We start from the raw sequence: 21,629 nt of genomic DNA, 5'->3' as shown, positions 1-21,629 counted from the left end.
CCTCCCGGTGCCTCTATACCTCGGCGCGAGCACGCGCGACAGCGGAGAAGTTTGCCTGCCATAACCTCGAAGCACACCACCCGCTGTGCTGACCGGCGCAAACACTCTCTCTCTCCGCTTCCCCACAACAATTATCCGCTCTGCTCTCTCTCGCTAGTAATAGGAACGAACCTGCCGTCCGTTCCTATGTACACAAAGCTGCAGACGGCTCTTAAAGAGATATTACCCAATTTCTTTTTGGCAGCTGAAAAGTGGGGGGCTCTCAAGGCTACAATCATAGAAAGCACCCTAAAATCGAGTGTAGTACCGGAAGACTGGAGGGTAGCCAATGTTACTCCGATTTTTAAGAAGGGTTCCAGAGGAGATCCGGGAAATTATAGACCGGTGAGTCTGACGTCGGTGCCGGGCAAGATGGTGGAGGCTATTATTAAGAATAAAATTGCAGAGCATATACAAAAACATGGACTGATGAGACATGGAATGTTTTTACGTTTGGGGAGCGTGCCAGGTGCCCTTGACCTGGATTGGCCACTGTCGGTGACAGGATGCTGGGCTAGATGGACCTTTGGTCTTTCCCAGTATGGCACTACTTATGTACTTATGTAAAGTCAGCACGGATTTAGTGAAGGGAAGTCTTGCCTCACCAATCTAATGCATTTTTTTGAGGGGGTAAGCAAACATGTGGACAATGGGGAGCCGGTTGATATTGTATATCTGGATTTTCAGAAGGCGTTTGACAAAGTGCCGCACGAAAGACTCCTGAAGAAATTGCAGAGTCATGGAATCGGAGGTAGGGTATTATTATGGATTAAGAACTGGTTGAAAGATAGGAAGCAGAGAGTAGGATTGCGTGGCCAGTATTCTCAGTGGAGGAGGGTAGTTAGTGGGGTCCCGCAGGGGTCTGTGCTGGGTCCGTTGCTTTTTAATGTATTTATAAATGACCTAGAGATGGGAATAACTAGTGAGGTAATTAAATTCGCCGATGACACAAAATTATTCAGGGTCGTCAAGTCGCAGGAGGAATGTGAACGATTACAGGAGGACCTTGCGAGACTGGGAGAATGGGCGTGCAAGTGGCAGATGAAGTTCAATGTTGACAAGTGCAAAGTGATGCATGTGGGTAAGAGGAACCCGAATTATAGCTACGTCTTGCAAGGTTCCGCGTTAGGAGTTACGGATCAAGAAAGGGATCTGGGTGTCGTCGTCGATGATACGCTGAAACCTTCTGCTCAGTGTGCTGCTGCGGCTAGGAAAGCGAATAGAATGTTGGGTGTTATTAGGAAGGGTATGGAGTCCAGGTGTGCGGATGTTATAATGCCGTTGTATCGCTCCATGGTGCGACCGCACCTGGAGTATTGTGTTCAGTACTGGTCTCCGTATCTCAAAAAAGATATAGTAGAATTGGAAAAGGTACAGCGAAGGGCGACGAAAATGATAGTGGGGATGGGACGGCTTTCCTATGAAGAGAGGCTGAGAAGGCTAGGGCTTTTCAGCTTGGAGAAGAGACGGCTGAGGGGAGATATGATAGAAGTGTATAAAATAATGAGTGGAATGGATCGGGTGGATGTGAAGCGACTGTTCACGCTATCCAAAAATACTAGGACTAGAGGGCATGAGTTGAAGCTACAGTGTGGTAAATTTAAAACGAATCGGAGAAAATTTTTCTTCACCCAACGTGTAATTAGACTCTGGAATTCGTTGCCGGAGAACGTGGTACGGGCGGTTAGCTTGACGGAGTTTAAAAAGGGGTTAGATAGATTCCTAAAGGACAAGTCCATAGACCGCTATTAAATGGACTTGGAAAAATTCCGCATTTTTAGGTATAACTTGTCTGGAATGTTTTTACGTTTGGGGAGCGTGCCAGGTGCCCTTGACCTGGATTGGCCACTGTCGGTGACAGGATGCTGGGCTAGATGGACCTTTGGTCTTTCCCAGTATGGCACTACTTATGTACTTATGTACTTATGCACAGGGGGGAGGGACCTGAACACAGGTGTAACACCCCAGGGGGGAAAACTGGGCCCCACCGGACCCAGGGCCCCGAAGCACTTTTTTTTTTTTTTTTTTTACCACGTACAGGGAATACTCCAAACCAATAAATATGGGAATAAGAGAAGAAACCCCTTAACTGTATAATCAAACTACCTCACCAGACTATTGAAGACTGCACAGGCTGTCCATCTACCTCTGCTGAGACTGAGAAAATACTGGCTAGTGGATGTACTGCACAGGTTATATATACAGTATTCAAAAGCTCAGTGTTTCTCAGTCTCCCTCTGCTGGTAGGAAGACATAACCCATGCGTCTTGACCGGTCTGGAGGGTCGTGGAGGAAAAATAATTACTGACACCATCCACTGGACATGGAGAGCAAGGCTGCAAATGGTGAAAAAATTACCAGCTCAATTCAGTGCAAAAAGTAGCCTAAAAATAGCCCAACAGTCTTGGCACACAAAAAATGTGGTTCTAAGTCATCTATTTCTATTCAGTGTACAAAGTTGTCTTTATAATAATGTGCTTGGTTAGGAAGTTCCTGCCTCTTGCAGCAAATTCTACAACAATCAGAAGTTGCTTTAGGTAAGTGATTTTTCTTTCTGTAAGCTATTCTGGTATTCTAGCGGGACTATCAGCTGGAGATCTTATTGGTACCACAGTCGGCCTTCAAAAATAGCTTAATTTGGCAGAAAATTCACCCAACTGGCAACCTGAGTGGAGTGGGGAATACAGGACAAAAGGAAAGGTTGAACAATAGAAGCTGAAGGTGGAGGCAGTGTGCATTTGTGTATCTATATAATGCACTATGTCCTTTGCCTTCCATCTAAATACTACCTGCTTGACCCTACCATACTTGTTTTTCTTTGTACAGACATGATAATGTGTGCTGAGTTGAGCACCCCCCCCCCCCCCCCCCCCCAAAATCAATTTTACAAAGTTGTCTCCAAGTGAGAGATTTGTACCAGGAGTTGAAAAATTAGGACAGCCTCAGCTTTTTCTCATCTGAAACCATGTGAGTAACCAATTTACTATTAGGAAGACAAATGAGTTGGAGGAGTTTTTTGTGGGTGGGGGGTGGAGGAGGTGACACAGTGCTGCACCATGGGCTCAAAACCCACGCTAGGCACCATGGTTAAGGTTTTTTTTGTTTTGATCAGTCTCAGCTGTCACCTTCTAGGCATGTGGTTGAACTAATAGCCCAGGTGCCTGTGCTTTGGGTATAGTCATTCCACATCCCAGGGGTGGGCAACCACAGTGCCAAGGACCACAACCCAGCTGAGGTTTTCAAGATTTCCATAATGAATAGGCATGCGATTAATTTGCATGCTTCAATTGTATGCAAATCAATCTCATGACTTCATTATCGGAACCTGACTGGCTGGGTGTGCCCCGCGCACTGGGTTGAGAAGAACTGACCTAGGTAATTGCCTATTCCTGCCTAATGGTTGGGGCAGCCCTGCTCGCTGCCTGCTAGAGGAAAGGTCCAGCACTTTGACCTGCAGAGACACCAAGGGTGGCCCATCCTAATGCTGGAGAGTGAAGACCAAAGGAGTGAGATTTTTCTCATGGTCCCCAGCCATGTGTAAAGCTAGTTAGTACATAAGTACGTAAGTATTGCCATACTGGGACAGATCAAAGGTCCATCAAGCCCAGCATCCTGTTTCCAACAGTGGCCAATCCAGGTCACAATATTTTACCTGGCAAGATTCCAAAAAAGTTCTAGTAGATGCACATTCCAAAAACTGACATATTCCAATAAATAAATAGGCACGCCTATTTTTTTCTACCTTTCTTGTTATTTTATTTTGCTTATTTATGTGGTCCTGGTCTCTGGTTTCTTCTTTCTTCTCTTAACAGTCTTTGCCAGACTCTCTTTGTCCATTTGCCTCTTTTCATGTCCACCATTAATTTTCTGCATCCCTATCCATCTGACCCGGCATCACTGCTGTCCTCCTGCCATGTTGAGCATCTCCCATTTCTGTGTCCCAATCCCCCCCCCCCCCCTCCACCTGCCAGCATATCTATCTCTTTTTTTCCTTCTCTCCTAGCTAGCATATTTCCCTCTCTCCCCTCCCCACCCTCCAGGGGTCCAGCGTTTCTCTTCCCTTTCTCCTGTCTTCCAGTTGCAGGACCAGCACCTTGTCCTGTTCCCCTCCCCCTAAAGTCCAGCACCTCTGTCTCCCCCCCCCCCCCCCCCCATTGGATCTTTTCCCTATCTGGCCAGTACCTCTTTTATACTTCTGACTTACCTCTGGGACAGAAGTAACCTTCTGAAGGTCTCCTGGGGGGGGGGGGGGGGGGGTTGGATCCTTGAGTAAATCATTACTCCCCCAGGCAGAACAGACAAGAAAAACTCTAGCTACTAAATAAGTATTAGACATAATAAATGTTTATTCAAATGGTCAAAGGAGCCAATCGGTCATTATTGAAATAGTAACAAATAAACTCCCAATACAGTTAATATGTAGCAAATAAAAACAGAGTTTTCCCTGGAATCTGTCAATATGTCCACCTGCTAGTGTGGGCACATTGAAGCTCGCCATCCTCAGTTCTGTTTCCTCTTAAATACATTTTCTTCCTTTTGTCATTCTCTTAATTATAATTACCCTTCCTACCTAATGAATATGCATCTTTCCAGAATATTCTATTCCTTTTATGGCAAATATCCAGTTCCAGCCTGTTCCAGCTTCTGACAGTTTAAAATCTGTCATAAAGCATACGTTTTTATTTGATATGGGTTGACCTAATGTCCTTGGTATGCCCAGTCATCCTACGAACCCCCTGTACCCACACCCCTTACTTCTCCCTCTGATTGTTTATCTGGATACATCAGGCGTCCTTAGTCATAGGAGTCTCTGGCTCTTAGTTTCTGACCAGCAACTTATCACAGGTCAAATGTCAGACCACAGCCTTAGAAAGGTATTTACCAGAAAAAGCACATTTATGCATCTCTTAAGTCTGCTCCCAGCTTAAGAAAAGCAAAAACAGCTTATATTAAAATAATAAACTAGAAATATAGAGAGTTTGCTTCTTGCTGTGGCCTCTGTAATATACACTCTCTCCCTCATCCCCCCTGATGGAGCACCTCTCACTTCTGCCCCTCACCTGATACAGTACCTCTCTTGCCCCCTCTCCCCCCCATATGCAGGCACCTCTGACGCCTTGTCCTGGTGCAGCGCTGCGTACGCCTTGTAGCGCTATAGAAATGCTAAATAGTAGTCTAGGGTACTGTGGAGCAGCTGCTTCCGACTGCTTGTGGTTTTTTACCACCATTTTAAACGGTGGAGCCAGCACAGAAAGCACTGCTGCTTGACCAGATGCCAAAGTTGCTTCCTCATTAGAAGCAGGGGGCTTTGGTGTGTGTGCTGGAGTTGGGGCCCAAAGTGTGACTTGGTATGTCTGCTCTTCTCCTCCCTACCCCCCCCCCCAAAAAAAAAAAAAACTAGTCCAGCACATCTTCCTGTGTGACCCTCCTGCCTGTATGCTACAGCAGCACCTCCTTCATCTCTATCCCTGGGTCTAACATCTTTCCTTCACTATCTTATAGGTCTAGTATCTGTTTCCTTTTCTCCATCCACCCTCTCCATTTTTATATCGGTAGTGGCACTGCTTCAGCTTGCCTTGGGGCTTCAGGCCCCTGTAAAGAGCCCCACCCTTGCGGAAGGAGGACGTTGCATCAGTGAGGGCCTAAAGCAGGCTGCATCAATTGAAACTGTGCAGCTACTGGTGGCAAGAGAAAAGAGTGATATGGCGAGTGGGGTGGGTGGATAGAGGCTGGCACCGTGAAGTGGAGGGAAGGAAAGGGGAGAGAGCCTGGACCTGTAATGGAGGGGGAAAGAGGGGCTGGGCTAGATCCAGCGAGAGTGATAGAGGCACCTGGAGCGGCCCAGTGAAAGATGGGGGCTGGGGAGGCATAGCCTGTTCTAGCAGGCACCTAAGCCAGACGCCACTGTTGCCTGTGGGAGCTGGAGTAGGGGGCCTGATACGTGTGAGTTGGTATGTCTGGAACTGTGAAATAGTAGGTGAGCATCGTGCTCTTGCTTGAGACTGTGATAGACTTGCTATAAAAACAGGGTTCATGCTTTCAGTCTCACCCCTTCCTGACTGAAAATGAGGCAGGTGAGCAGAGGTGCTCGGCCTGAGCTAATGCTCACGTTACAGGCCCCCTCCCCTGATTCATTCCACTTCTGTAGTAGGTGGTAAATAACTTACGGCCCCTTTTACAGAGCGGCAGTAAGCCAAACGCGGGCTTACTGCTTGATCTTTCGGGACAGCTGCTGGCCCAAAGTAGCCACCGGTGGTGGTCCCACCCTGTGGGCACGCCATTTCCAGGGGAAAAAAATAAACCCCCTGAAAATGGCTTGTGTGGTGGTAATTGGGCATTTTACTGCTAGGTTAGCTCGGGAGCCATTTTCGCCTCCTCAGTGGGTGGCGGTAAGGGCTCCCTGTCGCATGGCCATGTGTGCTGGGGGCTTTTTTCCCCATAGGGCCCTGTTTACTAGGCCACGCTATAGTCATGCAAACATTTTAGACCATGCTAACGATGGAGACACCCCATGGGTGTTTCTATCATTACTACACACTAAAAAGTTTGCATGCCTACAATGCAGGTTAGTAAACAGGACCCTTAGCCTTGCACTATCCAGTACTTGCTTACAGACATCACAAACCAATTAAACCTACACAGAAAGCAAATCCATATACGAAAAATAGCCTGCATAAACAAAAGAAACACAGTCCTAACCAGGTTGTCAGAAAAAGTTCTATACAATGCAATATCCTTAAATATAGAATGCCATTACAGACGGTTAAAGATTCTAAAGCAGATAAATGTGTCTCTTGTAAAAAAGCAACTGATGCAGAAAAAGATTGTAAATAGGACAATATTTTTTTTCCTTTTTATGGGATTCAGTATGCCTTTGACATTAAGAGAGACACACTTCATATGATTACTCATTATAGTAAGATAGAGAAAAACTACACTGGCTCCCAATCAACGCATCGCCTTCAAAATCTGCACCCTGATTCACAAAATCATCTACGGAGAAGCCCCGAGTTACATGACAGACTTGATTGACTTACCAATTAGAAATACATCCGAATCAACACGATCTTATCTATATATATGTAAGTTATCATGTATGTATGCACTGTAACGCAAGTACATTTGCAATTCTGTTACCCGGAAATGGCAACCGCCATTACGTCAAATGTAAGCCACATTGAGCCTGCAAATTGGTGGGAAAATGTGGGATACAAATGCTACAAATAAATAAATAAATCTGCACTACCCAAGCTGCAAAGGAGTTAAATACAAAACAACTTACGCATCTAGTTTTTCCTACATAAGCACACAACTGTAGAATGCATTACCAAAAGCCTTGAAAACTACGTATGGCCACCTAAACTTCCGGAAAACACTAAAAAACAACCTGTTTAAAAAGGCATACCCTACCGATCCAACTTAAATGCCTAATCTCTGCAACACAACCAAACTAAAGCACGTAATGGACATAACACAACTCTTCCTTTCTCTGATTCCCTACTGTGGCTGTGCCACATGAACTTAATCTTACCACAACATCACCATGTATTTGTTCACACCAGAGCCTGCAAAGGCCTCTCCGGTACTATGTAAGCCACATTGAGCCTACAAATAGGTGGGAAAATGTGGGATACAAATATAACAAATAAATAGAGGATATATGTTTGCACTAAGGCACCCAAATGATGTCAAACACTGTTGCATTGTATAGGATATTACATTAACGTTAACACAAAGAAAAATAAAAACAGAACAGTCATGGCATAAAAATGTAAAAATAACAATAAAAGAGTATACCATAACAGTCTGAGTCTCCCAGAGGTGAGAGTGTGAATGGAGATGAAAAAGAAAAATTCATCCCCCTCCCTAAAAGAGAAATATTAGTTTCATTAACCTTCAAGTATAAGTGCACGACTACTTACAGCTCATGGTATATATAATATACACGCATATACCATCTCATGAAAAAGATTACAAAACGTCTTTACATGAGTCACGTAGTTGTTTGCATACGGGCCCCTTCATGTTCAGTAATATATTTTTCCAAAATAACAGGATCAGTATAAATTTTTGTGATTTCAAGATGCGTCACCTTCATGCAAGCAGGGCTTAAAAGACCAAATCGGGCATTCAAAGCCTTCAGACGAGGACTTAGAAATTTCCTTCGAAGATCCACTGTATTTTTGGTGAAATCCGGTAAAAATTGAAGGTGATTACCATTCCACTTAATGTTCTGTTGCCTCTTAGCAACTTGCAGAATTTCGGAGACTTGAGGAAAATGAAGGATTTTCATTATAATAGGGCGTGGCGTTTTCCCGCCAGAAAAATTAGCAGATGGAATTCTGTGTGCTCTTTCTATTTCAAAAGAATGCTGAAAAGAGATCTTCAGTAGCTTTGGGATAAATTCCTCAAGAAATTTAATGGGATTTCCCTCCTCTGAATGCTCCGGAAGACCTAGCAGACGGATATTGTTCCGACGCTGTCGATTCCCTGCGTTGTCCAGGGCTAGTTGCATATCCTTCACCATTTTAGTAGCATGTTGAAATACTAGGGCCTGATCTTCCATGCAGCTAAGGCGTTGTTCTAATTGATCCATTCTTCCTTCAAACAAATCAAGACGCGCATTGATGCAAGCCACCTCTGCCTTGATAAAGTTTACATCTGAAGAATTCTCAGAGAGCATGGATGGAGGGGACAGGGGAGAGAAGAGAGTTGCTGGGTATGGATGGATGGATGGTGGCAGGGGATTGAAGAGAATTGCTGGATATGGATGGAGGGCAGGGGAGAGGAGAGTTGCGGGACATGGGTGGGTGGATGGAGGGGAGGGGAGAGTTGCTGAACATGGGTGGAGGGAAGGGAAGACAGGATGGAGGGGAGAGAGAAGAAATTCTGGATATGGCTGGAGGGGAGGGAAGACAGAGGAAGGAGATGCACATGGATGGAGGGGAAGGGAGAGAGAGGAAATGAGATGGAGGAGAGAGAGGAGAAATGGTGGACATGCAGTGGCATACTAAGGTGGGGGCGGTCCGCCCCGGGTGCACGCCGCTGGGGGGGGTGCTGTGCGTCTGTCGGCAACTCTCGTTCTCTGCTTCCTCTGGCCCCGGAACGGGTTATTTCCTGTAACGGGGCAGAGGGAGCAAGGAACGAGCGTTGCTGACAGACGCGCACCGCCACCCCCCCCCCCCCAGCAGGTAAAGATGTACCGGGGGGGGTCATTTCGCTGGGGGGAGCTGCCCCTTTCCCGTCCCCTGTCCTGCCCCTTCCACGCCCTCACATCCCCCCGTCATCTCTCCTCCCCCTGCTATCCCAATCCTTGGTGGTCTAGAGGTACCTCTTCGGGGCAGGAAAGAGCCCCCTCTTTCCTGCCCAGAGCTGCTAGCTGCCCTGCATCCTGTCCTGGTGAGTCCAGCTCTCGGCATTTCAAAATGGCCGCTGAGAGTTGAAGCAGCCTCGCGAGACTTCAACTCTCGACGGCCATTTTGAAATGCTGAGAGCCGGACTCACCAGGACAGGAGGATGCAGGGCAGCTAGCAGCTCTGGGCAGGAAAGAGGGGGCTCTTTCCTCCCTTGAAGAGGTACCTCTAGACCACCAGGGATTGGGATAGCAGAGTAAGGGGAGGGGGGATAGTCGCGTTTCGCCCGGGGGGGGGGGGCGCATTGGTGATCCGCCCCGGGTGTCAGCCCCCCTAGGAACGCCACTGTGGACATGGATGGAGAAAGTCTGTGGAGGACCCAGCTTTTACTTATGGATGTAGGGCAAGAAATGAAGAAGAAAGGCGGAAAGTAAATAAATGGAAAGGAAGCCCTGGAAATGGTGTTAAGAGGACAGATAGCAGCAGAATCGGACACTGGGCCAGCATGATCAGAAAATAAGGTCACCAGACAACAAAGGTAGAAAAAATAATTTTATTTTTAGTGTTTGGAATATGTCCACTTTGAGAATCAGGGGCTCGACGTTAAAAGTTTATATTTATTTATTTATGGCATTTTATCCCACATTAAACATGAATTAGATTGGACCCTGGGATAATTTAATTTTTAATTCCTGGAGAATGTAATGCATTGCTCCCCCCCACTATAGCCAGCTCTGCAATTTGGGGGGGGGGGGGGGGGGGGGGGTGCAGAGGTGGACCGGGAGAGAGGCTGTTGTTAAACATTTACCAGCACACCAGAGGGCGCTGGAACCCATTGTAAGAGTCGACTCACTCTTCGATTTTTTGCTAGCAGCCATTAATGAAGTGTTATTAAGCAAATATATACTTGTTACTTGTAAAAAAAAAAAAAAAGGTTAAATGTTAGGGAGATGAGGAGCTCCTTAATTACGCTGCCATTCTTTAACCGCTCTCTAGCGCCCCCATTTGTTTTGTTTTTAATCACTTTTAATGAAACTGCTGGAGCCAGGAACCAGTAAAACTCTGGCTCCGCGGTGGCGGGGCCGCTTGAACTCATCATCGCGCGATTACCTCACAAGCGGAGCACGAGCACACGCCAGAGCGAGGCTTCGGATGCTCATCATAGAGACGCTATTGGAGCACCAGAACGAGGCTTGGAATGGAATGTTCTGCCAGAGGCTAGTGGAACACAAGAATGAGGCTTGCCACGCACAGCGAAGAACGCTCATTAGTTGACAACCAAATATCACCCCAAAACCAAAACTCCGCCACTCTCCAACCGTCAAATACTTCCCGCAGCGGGCCTGGCAGCAAATTCACCCAATTGGCAACCCAGAGACAGCGCCGCCTCCTGTAACGTACATCTACTGTACTCCAGTCCGACCGCCTAAAGCCCCGCCCCTTTCCAGCGTAAGCCGTGCGTAGCCCGGAAGTGTGGAGCCGTGGACGGACGGACGGGCGCGCTCTGGGCGGCGTCCGCTCGTCGTTCGCCATACTTGAAGGAAGAAGAGGCGCTGTGACTGGTGGGGAGGGAGAAGCGGTGGTTTGTGCACAGGTGAGCGGGGAAATGAGGTGGTGGGTAGTGAGGAGAGGAGGACTTGCTAGGGAGGGTCCCACACACGTGAATGCCTAAAAGGGAGGGGGAGGCAGCCAGGTAGGGAGCATTGACGGGAAAGGAGTGGGAAGGGGACGAGGAAGTGACTGACTGACTGACCGGAAGTAGGGTGGGGGGCACGTCCTGGGCCCAAAGGGAGGGGTTAAGGTTATGGGGTCCACTAGATATGTCAACTGTTTTGGTTGTGCCATAGAAAGTCAGTATATCAAACCCATGGCCCCTGCCTTGACCCTTCCCCTGGGGGAGTGGGGTAGAGCCCATCGGGGAAGATAGGTAGATGAAAATAATGTTAGAGGATTGGGGAGAGAGAGAGCCCAATAGGGCTTAGAGGGTGGTGGTGGAGAACCAGAGCCCATTAGGGGCTGGGGCTGGGGCTGGGGCTGGGGCTGGGGCTGGGGCTGGGGCTGGGGGGGGGGGGGGGGACGACGACACCTGCTGAACTGGCAAGGGGCACATAGAGGCATGTTATAGTCGGGTTACACCTGTAAATGTATGCTAACATAAAGCAGCATGCAATCTGTTCACATTTTAGACATTCTGTTTGTGACTTCTATACTTAGCACCCCTCCCCCCCCCAACAAAAACATAAGTCCTGTACATTTATTTTCCTCTTCTGTGTCAGAGCTGAGGAGGTATCCTTTCATCTTGCATTCCTTAAACACAAACGCTCAGAGACTTTGAGAGCACTCAAGCTCAGTTAATAACATTTCCAGCTCTATGATGTTGAATATTTTTGACTAGAGAGTATGACAAAATTGTCATTTATCAAGATGGAAAACGTCAATAGATATGCTGGCACCAGTGCTATTTAACTTTTTTTTATAGGAGGGGTTTGATGAGTGAGGTGATCAAATCTGCAGATGAGACAAAATAATTAAAAGTTGTTAAAATAGCAAACATTGTGAAGGATATTTTGAAACTAGGAGACTGAGCATCTAAATAGCAGACGAAATACTACTACTAATTAGTGGTATTAGATGTATGCAGCGCTGTATACATATGCAGGTACTTTCTCTGTCCCTAAATGGCTCACAATCTTAAGTTTGTACCTGGGGCAATGAGGGGTTAAGTGACTTGCCCAAGGTCACAAGGAACTGCAGTGTGAATGGAACCCAGGTTTCCAGGGTCAGTGCTTGCTGCACTAACCATTAGGCTGCTTCTCGTCTAATCTGTTAAAAATTCTGCTGCATGACTTATATTCTGCTAGTGTCACTATGCTCATATTAGCCCTCTCCTTAAGTCACTTAATTTGCTCCCTATCTGTTTCTGCATACAGTTCAAACTCCTCTTATTAACTTACAGGTGCATTCACTCTGCAGCTCCTCAGTACCTCTCCACTCTTATCTCTCCCAACACTCCTACCCAGAACTCCTTTCATGGAGTAAATCTTTCTTATCTGTATCCCTCTCCACTGCTAAATTCAGACTGTTCCTTTTATCTTGCTGCACCATGTGCCTGGAATAGACTTCCTGAGCTGATATGTCAAGCTTCATCTGTGGCCATCTTCACATCTAGGTAAAAGCCCACCTTTTTGATGCTGCTTTTAACGCCTAACCCTTACTCGCTTGTTCAGTACACATGTTTTATCATTCCCACCTTAGTAATTCCCTTATCCATTATTTGTCCTGATTAGATTGTAAGCTCTGTTGAGCAGGGAGTGTCTCTTCATGTTCAAGTGTACTGTGCTGTGTGTGTCTAGTAGCACTATAGAAATAAGTAGTAGTAGTAATTAGGCAATGCAAAGTAATACGTATATGGAGGAAAAATGCCATCTGTAGGTACAAAATGCTGGATTCTGAGTCAGGAGCCACCACCAAGAAGAAGATATTGGAATCAGTGTTGACAGTATTTTGGAATTTTCAACCTGATTATGGCCTAGTAGAGCACCAGTTTTGACATCCAGAAGTGGCTGGTTCAAATCCCACTGCTGCTGCTCCTTGTTATCTTGAACAAGTCACTTTACCCTCCATTGCCTCAGGTACAGGGAAATACCCAGAGTATCTAAATGTAACTCACCTTGAAGTACTACTGAAAAGGGTGTGAGCAAAATCCCCGCCCCCCCCCCCCCCCCCAATAATTGCCACAGCTGTTAAAAAGGCAAATAGAATGTTAAGGGATTATCCAAGAAGGAATGGAGAACGAAGCTGAGAATATTGTTATGCCTCAGTTCTGGTTGAAAAGTAGATAGGAGAACTGGCAAACTGGAGTGGAGGAGTAGCCTAATGGTTAGTTTAGTGCCCTGAGAACCAAGGGAACCGGGTTTGATTCTCAGTTCATCTCCTTGTGACTGAGTAAATCATTTAACTCTCCATTTCCCTGGGAACAAAATAAGCACCTGTATATATGTAAACTGCTTTGATAGTAACCACAGAAAAGCAGTATATCAAATCCCATCCCTTTCAGACAAGGACAACAAGAATGGTAAGGAGAATAGAACATCTCCCTTATCAAGAGGCAAAAAGATGACGGGGGATTTAATAAAAGCTTATCGAATCATGAATAGGGAGTACAGCGAGTTAACCTTTCAAGCAACACGAACCACAGGACATGCTATGAAACTAATGATAAGCAGACTGAAAAGTTATAGAATGTTGTTTTATTTTTTTGTTTTATGCATAATGAAACTCTGGCATTTGTTTATAGAAGGTGTGGTTAAGGCAACTCGCACACAGAACTTAAAAGAGGTTTGAAAAGTCCGTAAAAACTTAGGAAGATGTGGGAGAGCCATTGCCCATTCCTGGAAATCAGCTATGAGAATCTCCTTTTTTTTTTTTTTTTTTGGATCTGCCATATTCTCGTGACCTGGGCTGGCCACTGTCAGAGACTGGATGCTGGGCTTCATGGACACTTGTGTGGCTCAGCATAGCTTTCTTAGCTCCAGTGCTTTTGCATTTCTATCTGGGCCCAGTGAGATATGGAACTGAAGACTACAGATCTGATCATATCTTGCAGATTATATAAAACTAGTAAAAAAAGGCCCGTTTCTGAGAGGAATGAAACGGGCGCTAGCAAGGTTTTCATGGAAGTGTGTATGTTTGACAGTGAGTGTGTGAGAGACAGAGTGAATTTGCGACTGTGTGTGTGTGAGAGAGTGAGACTGTCTGTGTGAGAGTGTGTGTTCGAGACAGAGAGTGTGCCGCAGGGGTCCCCCCTACGTGTGTTGGCATCCTTCCCGCTCCCCCCCCCCTGTGTTTCCTTTTCCCATATCCTTCTCGTCCTCCTCCCCCCTCCCAGCCTCAGGGTCATGCCCCCCCCGGCCTGCAGGATCGTGGGCCCTGTGGCGGCGTTTTTCTGTATCGTAGTGTGTATGTTTGAGAGAGTGTGTGTGGGAGTGAATGTGTGAGTGTGACAGAATGTGAGTGTGTGTGGCGTGTTTGTGCGAGAATGTGAGTGTGTGTGTGTGAGGGAATCCCAGCTTCAGGGTGTTGGCCCCGCCTCCCTTGGGCTTTCAGGATGGTGGTCCCTCCGTCTGGCGGCGTTGTTTCCCCTCCCCCCTTCCTGCCCTCCCCCTTCCCTCCTCGCAGGTTGAGGTTCGAGTGCCCCCCCTTCCAGTGCCTTTCAGGGTCGTGGCGCTCCCTCCGACTGAAGCTGTCTCCCTTCCTGGCACGTTCAGGCAGGCTGGCTGCCTGCGTGTGTCCGACGTTCAGGCTGCCTGCTTGCGTCGCTCCCTCCGTCCTGCGAAGTTGGGAAATGGCTGCCGAGGGGCAAGGAGAGTGAGATCGCGTGTCGCCGATGCTTACGTCCCCGCCTGCCTCTCTCCGACATTGTGCGGGCGATGTTAGTCCTCCGGAGCTGGGAAATATCCGCCAAGGGTCAGGGAGATGGCGTTTGGCCGATTGTCATAGCGCCGCCCTCGACGTCATGACGTTATGACGCGAGGGCAGGCCAGACACTCAGGGCAAACCGGATATCTCTGGCGCCTCAATTTCCGGCTTGAGGCTTCAGAACGTTGGAGGTGCCTTTTATTATATAGAGATATGATCACAGGTTAGAAATTTGGAAGCTGGCCTTGCAACTGTCATCATGGTTGAGGAAGAATAAGCTTATGATGAATAGCTCTAAAATGGGTTTTATATGTGGGGAAATATTCTACCTTTACTTAGCCTGTCCTTTTTCTTGGATAAGAAAATTCTGCTAGTGATGGATAGTGTCAGGAGTTTGAGTGCTGTGGATGCAAGATTGACCCTGCTGCAGAAAAGAGATTTAATTCTTTATTGCTGTTCTAGATCTCTCAGCATCATCTGACTGCATAGTCCCCTTTTCTTTTATGATACCAGCTTATAGAGATCAAAGGAATGTCTTGAATGGTTTTGCTAATTCTTGTTGGTTTGCTATCATTTAGTGGTTTGGAATAAGATATTTCTTCAGTTAAACCTTTGATCTGTGATGTTTGTAAGTGTTGCCGTACTGGGACAGACCGAAGGTCCTTCAAGCCCAGTATCCTGTTTCTAGCAGTGGCAAGTTCCCAGAACAGTAAAACAGATTTTATGCTGATTATCCTAGGAATAAGCAGTGGATTTTCCCATGTCCATCCTAATTCCACGACATCAACCAAAGTCTACATATCATGCATTCATGGGCGGACGCATTTCGGCTGAAACTCAATGCAGAAAAAACCCAATGCCTAATACTCACCTCTCAATATAACACGAACAAATTCACCACCATTAACACACCTACACTGAATCTTCCAATCTTGGACACTCTAAAAATTCTTGGAGTCACCATTGATCGACACCTAACACTTGAGAATCACGCGAAAAACACAACCAAGAAGATGTTCCACTCAATGTGGAAACTAAAAAGAGTAAGACCTTTCTTCCCAAGGACTGTATTCCGAGGCCTGGTACAATCAATGGTACTTAGTCATCTAGACTACTGCAACGCACTCTATGCTGGCTGCAAAGAACAAATAATCAAGAAACTTCAGACAGCCCAGAACACGGCAGCTAGATTCATATTCGGTAAACCAAAATATGAGAGTGCTAAACCCCTGCGAGAAAAGCTATATTGGCTCCCTCTTAAAGAACGCATCACGTTCAAAATATGTACCCTAGTCCACAAAATCATTCATGGAGATGCTCTAGCCTACATGTCAGACCTGATAGACTTACCACCTAGGAATGCTAAGACATCATCCCGCACCGCCTTGGAATGCTAAGACATCATCCCGCACATTTCTCAACCTTCATTTCCCCAACTGCAAAGGGCTAAAATACAAACTAATGCACGCGTCAACCTTTTCCTACTTGAGCACACAATTCTGGAATGCGCTGCCACGCAACTTAAAATCGATCTATAAACCAACTAACTTCCGCAAACTATTGAAGACCCATCTCTTTGACAAGGCATACCACAAAGACCAACAAATATGAACTCCTTCATACATACCCGGAATTGTCTTTCTATTTGTTAGTTATATTAACATCACGCTTTATCATTATCATGTTACCCAAGAGCCTTCTGTAATACTAAATGTTTATTTCTCATATATCTGTACTATTCATGATGTATTGTAAGCCACATTGAGCCTGCAAAGAGGTGGGTAAATGTGGGATACAAATGCAATAAATAATAATAATAGTGGCTTATGGACTTCTAAGAAATGGTCCAGACATTTTTTAAACCTTGCTAAGCTAACTGGTTTTACTACGTTCTCTGACAATTCCAGAGTTTAATTATTCGTTGAGTACCTCAGGGTCAGTATCTCCCCAGTTTTTAATAATATGGCCCCACTGTCTACTTTTTAATTCAACAGTTTGATATTCAACCATGAGTGAGTTTTTGGATTGATTCTTTCAGGCAGTTGGGAATCTTAAAGCTTGTTTAGGAGCTCTTTGGGCTTGACTTGATGCTCTTACGCTTAAGATAAATCCTTTGAGATCTTTTAATTATTAAGGGGCTCATTTTCAAAGCACTTAGACTTACAAACTTCCATAGGTTACTATGGAACTTTGTAAGTCTAAGTGCTTTGAAAATACACCTCTAAGTCTGCTAATTTCTCATACATAAACCACGTGTTAATGGGATTGTGCTCCTTGAGTAAGAGGTGGTGAAGAATTCAGTTGCTGGATTTGGACCTTTCTCTTCACCCCCAAATTTCTGTGATGGTTCACTCTTAGTTTCTTTGTATTCCCACAGATTAGGAGGTACTTTCACTTTTTGATAAGGGGATCTGGCCATTGTGGGCCATGTTGTGATAAGTTTGTGACTAGATTAATGTGCTTTATTTTTAAGGGCTTCTGCAAAATACACTAGTCAGATTATCTGGCGCAGAATCCTTTGCTCTGAGAGATTATTCCTTCCATGAGGTCTTATTTGTTCATGTCTTGCTACTGTTAGGATAAGCATTTAGATTTTTTTGCTCACATTGTGGAATGTCATTTCACAGGAGATTAGAGCAGATTCTAATCATCTCAATTTTTGGAATGTTCTTAAAGCATTTCTGTTTACTTGTGTCTTCAACTGATTTGTTTCCTAGGGGGGTCTTTTTACAGTCTGATTTTTGTAAAATATGTTAATATCAAGTGTTGCCTTGGGCTTTCTATTGATACTAATGTATCAAGTGTGAAACAAAATGAGTATTTTAGCACTTAATATACATTCTTATATGAAATCCACCAACACAGTTTGCAAAATGAGAAAGAAAAGAACAGCATTTCAGTAATAGGACAAGGGAAATGTCAGGAAAAAGGAGGGAGGGGAGATGAGTCAGAGAAGGGATGAAGATACTGACATACGGCTCAGATTTGGTGCTGAGACCCAGTCTGAATTGTTTGTATATCTGCATCCCTTCTCTCTGACTCATCTTCCTCTTGCCCTACTTGTTCTCAGGTTTTCAGGATATCCACAATGAGGATTCGTGAGAGAAATTTGCATGCAGTGGTGGCAGTGCATGCATATCTATCTCATCAGTATTCATATGGATATCCTGAAAACCTGCCTGGCTGAGATGCCTCCAGGACCAGGTTTGGAAACCATTGCATCAACAAGCAAAACTTTGGCATTACATTTGTATTATAGGCTATGCTTCAAGCTCATGGCTCTAACACGAGCTTTTCTGCATTAGCCCTAAGTGAGTAACGGCCAGTGGCCAGATGTTTTTGAGTATCCACTGTGGGAAGGCCCAACTCGCATCATTCCCACTCGTCCCCATAACCTAAAGGGCTACAGTGAGCTTTCATTTCCCTTTTCTGGCCGAGTCAAATCTTGTTTCCTTGGCTTCATCTGTTGTCGGAAGCAATGATTTGCCTAGTCAAACTTTCAACTCTGTTTGCTTGGGTTCAGGGTCAGATATTTCACCTGAGCACTGATGGAGGTAAAGCATAGCTTGCTGGCTTCTCGCCAAGAAGATTACTGAAACCTGGTGCGATCAGGAAGCCATTGTTCAGGAAGATGATTTTTATTCTGGTGCGTTTGGTAAAACCTGGATACTTTCATCTTTTTCCAACAAGAGGTTTGTCGCTCTATTTTTATGGAGCTGAGCAATTCTCAGTTGAGGTACATCTTGGGGCAGAGGCAACCTGTTGTGGGTAAAGAGGTCCCTGGTATCCGGGTTCATAAAAGGCTTACAGCACGCAAAACTGAGGGCCTGGAAGCCGCTCATTTCTCCTCTGCCTTGAATGTAATGCCTGCTTAACTATGAAAGTGCCATTTGAAGCAATGGAAATTTCAGACGTAACATTCCTCACTTAGTCTTGTTACTGTTGGTAGTGCCGACAGCCAGAAGAGTTCGATTATACTTTGATATGGCCTTTGGTCATAGTGATTTACAGTAAAACAATCAAATAAATCAATCTAAAAGAGCACCATTTTTATATACAGGAAAGATAAGCAATCACACAGGGAAAGAAGGGAGGTCTGGGAAGAAGGGACTGCAGTTTCATCACAATAGTAGTTGCCTAATGTCTTCCTTCTCTCCCCTCCGTCGGAGTTCCACCTAGACTAAAGTATAGCGCCACATAAAGATTTCCCAAACGTTCTTACACAGGGCGGCAGGCTCTACACATGCTGGACTGCAGAAGGGCATGAACTCACTACCTAGAGAGGACAGAGCCTCATCATTGGTTATCTCGACTCTTAATCACATTTGATTCCCAACAAAATAACTGCTGTGGGAAAACACTGTGGTAAACTTGGCAAACCGCATTTTGAGTTGCTAAAGATTGGCAGCTCAAGCTCAAGTCAGCTGTTGCAGTATTGATGGCCATCTACAATCAGTTCTTCACTAAGACATGGGTAGACTGGCAGCGTGGTCATTTTTCACGCTTTTCACAGCACGTTACTGGATAAACAGTGCTTTGCTGTCTTGCATGAGAGACATTTGCATAGAATGAAGGTGGTGGGCATGTAGATTTCATGCATGTTCATTAGGGATATCCTGAAAAGCCACTGGTCTGTGCAGAAAGCCCCTTTACAGTTAAGTGTACTTTCTGAAACCATTCATTGTTTCCTGTTTGGCACTGGCTAGAGACACTTGAGCACATCAGTGGCAGGACAGGCTTGCTGTGCGGTAGTATGAAATCACGTCTGGGTGTTAACATGTGCTGTGGCTTATGGTCTATTGAGCTTAATAACACGGTCCTTCGTAACAGTACAACAGAGCAGTGATTAATACGTGCTCTGTCTGGTGTTTGTTTAACATGCATTGACACATTTCCTTTTCTCTACAGATACTGAGAGTAACGATGGCCGAACATGAACCAACTACAGAGCAGCTCGCACAAATCGCAGCTGAGAATGAAGAGGATGAACATTCCGTGAATTACAAGCCCCCGGCTCAGAAAAGCATCCAGGAGATCCAGAGTTTGGACCAGGGTGATGAGAGTCTTCGCAAGTACAAGGAGGTGCTGCTGGGCCCCGTGCCAGCTACTGCTGGTGAGTTAAAAATACACACTGACCATGTCTCAGCATTGCTCTCAAACTGTAATCTTAGCCCTGACTTTTTAATGTTTCTGAGGTTTTTAAACGTACTAGTATAATAGATATAATATTGATTAAATGTATTGCATTTACTGCACTGGAAATGGAAAGCTTCCACAGAACACTGGTACCAGCTGCTCTCCTGCAGAACAGGCACCACACAGACCACATGGGTACAAGCTTCTCATCCGTGGAACGGGCCTCACGGGTACGAGCTTCTCATCCGCGGAGCGGGCACTGCACGGGCCTCACGGGTACGAGCATCTCATCTGCGGAACGGGCACTGCACGGGCCACACTGGTATGAGCTTCCGCTAATCCACAGAACACTGGTACGAGCTGTTCGCCACACAGAGTAGGCGCCATACGGGCCACACAGGTACGAGCTTCTACACAGAGCAGGCTCTGCATGGGCCACATGTGTACGAGCTTCTCATCCGTGGAGCGGGCACCGCATGGGCCACATGGGTTCGAGTTTCTGAATCACGGAACGGGCACCACATGGGTATGAGCTTTTCATAAGCGGAACGGACACTGCACGGGCCACATGGGTTCAAGCTTCTCATACACTGCACGGGCCACACGGATACGAGCTTCTCTGCAGAATGGGCTCCGCCAACAACTGCAGCCAAAGACAATATAGCCTGTCTAGTTGCCCATTCACATCAACTGCTCAGCTTGTGCAGTCTCATCCTTTTCCCCCGAGATCCCCTATTCTTGTCCCAAGCTTTCTTGAATTCAGATACTATCCCCACTCTGTGAAGCCAGTGTGGTTCCTGTCTCCTCCAGAACCTGGTACTTGTGCACTCTTGAGTCCAGCCTCTTAGCTATCCCTGTTGAGCATTTATCTGTTTCTAGAGCTAGTGTGCACAGTCGTCCAGGCAAATCTGTGAATCAAACTTGGGTCTGCAGCTTGGCACTGCGGAGCAGCCCAATGAGCTGGCACAAGTGCTTTCGTTCAAAACTAAACTGTTTTGGAAAGGGAATCTTGCTTATTCCTGGGTCTGAGGCCTTCTTTTCATCTTACTGTCAGAGTGTCATCATAGAATCTATGCTTCTCCATTATGGGCAAGGATTTTCAATTCAGAGCTCACCCTTTCAAATGTTCCTTAGTCCAAGGACTGTTTTCAAGATAATGGTGGCAGTTGCAACCTTTTCCCACAAAGAAGGGATCATTGTTCATATTTGTCTGGATAATTGGTTGATAAGAGCCAGATTGGAGCGGGGAAAGTCGGAGCTACAGGCAGAGTAGTTCAGGTGTTAGTGTGGGCTGGGTGGGAAGTTTTGATGTGAAAAGCAAGCTGAACCCCACCCAGTCCTTGGACTATCTAAGCACTTGCTTCAACGTAAGGATCAGCTGGGTCTTCATGATGCACAAAAGAGCAATCGGGTTGATATTGCAAGTTGAATTTATTTATTCTCAAAAAGCTGCCAAGGTTTACGGTTTATTGAATTTAATATAGGCATCAAAGCAGTGTAGAAAAATAAAACACGCAGAAATATAGATTATATAGGGGTGACTAAAGCGTGGACTGAGGATCTTGGCTGCACAGTTACAACAGATACTGGACAGAGGTTCTTGGGTAGTATCTACAAAATGCACTTTTCGGTCCCTCAGGGTGAACGGTTATACAGATTTTTTATGAGAACCTACATGGCCCC

General features: G+C 45.8%; 1 protein-coding gene across 1 annotated transcript in view; it reads left to right on the top strand.

Annotated features, from left to right (window-relative positions):
* Nucleotides 1-10,869: 10,869 nt before the first annotated feature.
* Nucleotides 10,870-21,629, top strand: part of ARHGDIA (Rho GDP dissociation inhibitor alpha) — a 30,508-nt gene continuing 19,748 nt past the window's right edge. Inside the window, exons 1-2 of the mRNA XM_030205162.1 lie at nucleotides 10,870-10,986; nucleotides 19,719-19,923. Of these exons, the coding sequence (XP_030061022.1) occupies nucleotides 19,734-19,923 (190 nt within the window). The 5' untranslated portion in view covers nucleotides 10,870-10,986; nucleotides 19,719-19,733. The remainder of the gene's footprint in view (nucleotides 10,987-19,718; nucleotides 19,924-21,629) is intronic.

This window comes from Microcaecilia unicolor, chromosome 6 (genome assembly GCF_901765095.1).
Source record: "Microcaecilia unicolor chromosome 6, aMicUni1.1, whole genome shotgun sequence".
Classification (NCBI taxonomy): Eukaryota; Metazoa; Chordata; class Amphibia; order Gymnophiona; family Siphonopidae; genus Microcaecilia; species Microcaecilia unicolor.
The sequence above is the reverse complement of the archived record's forward strand: the minus strand, read 5'-3'. Positions and strand labels throughout refer to the sequence as shown.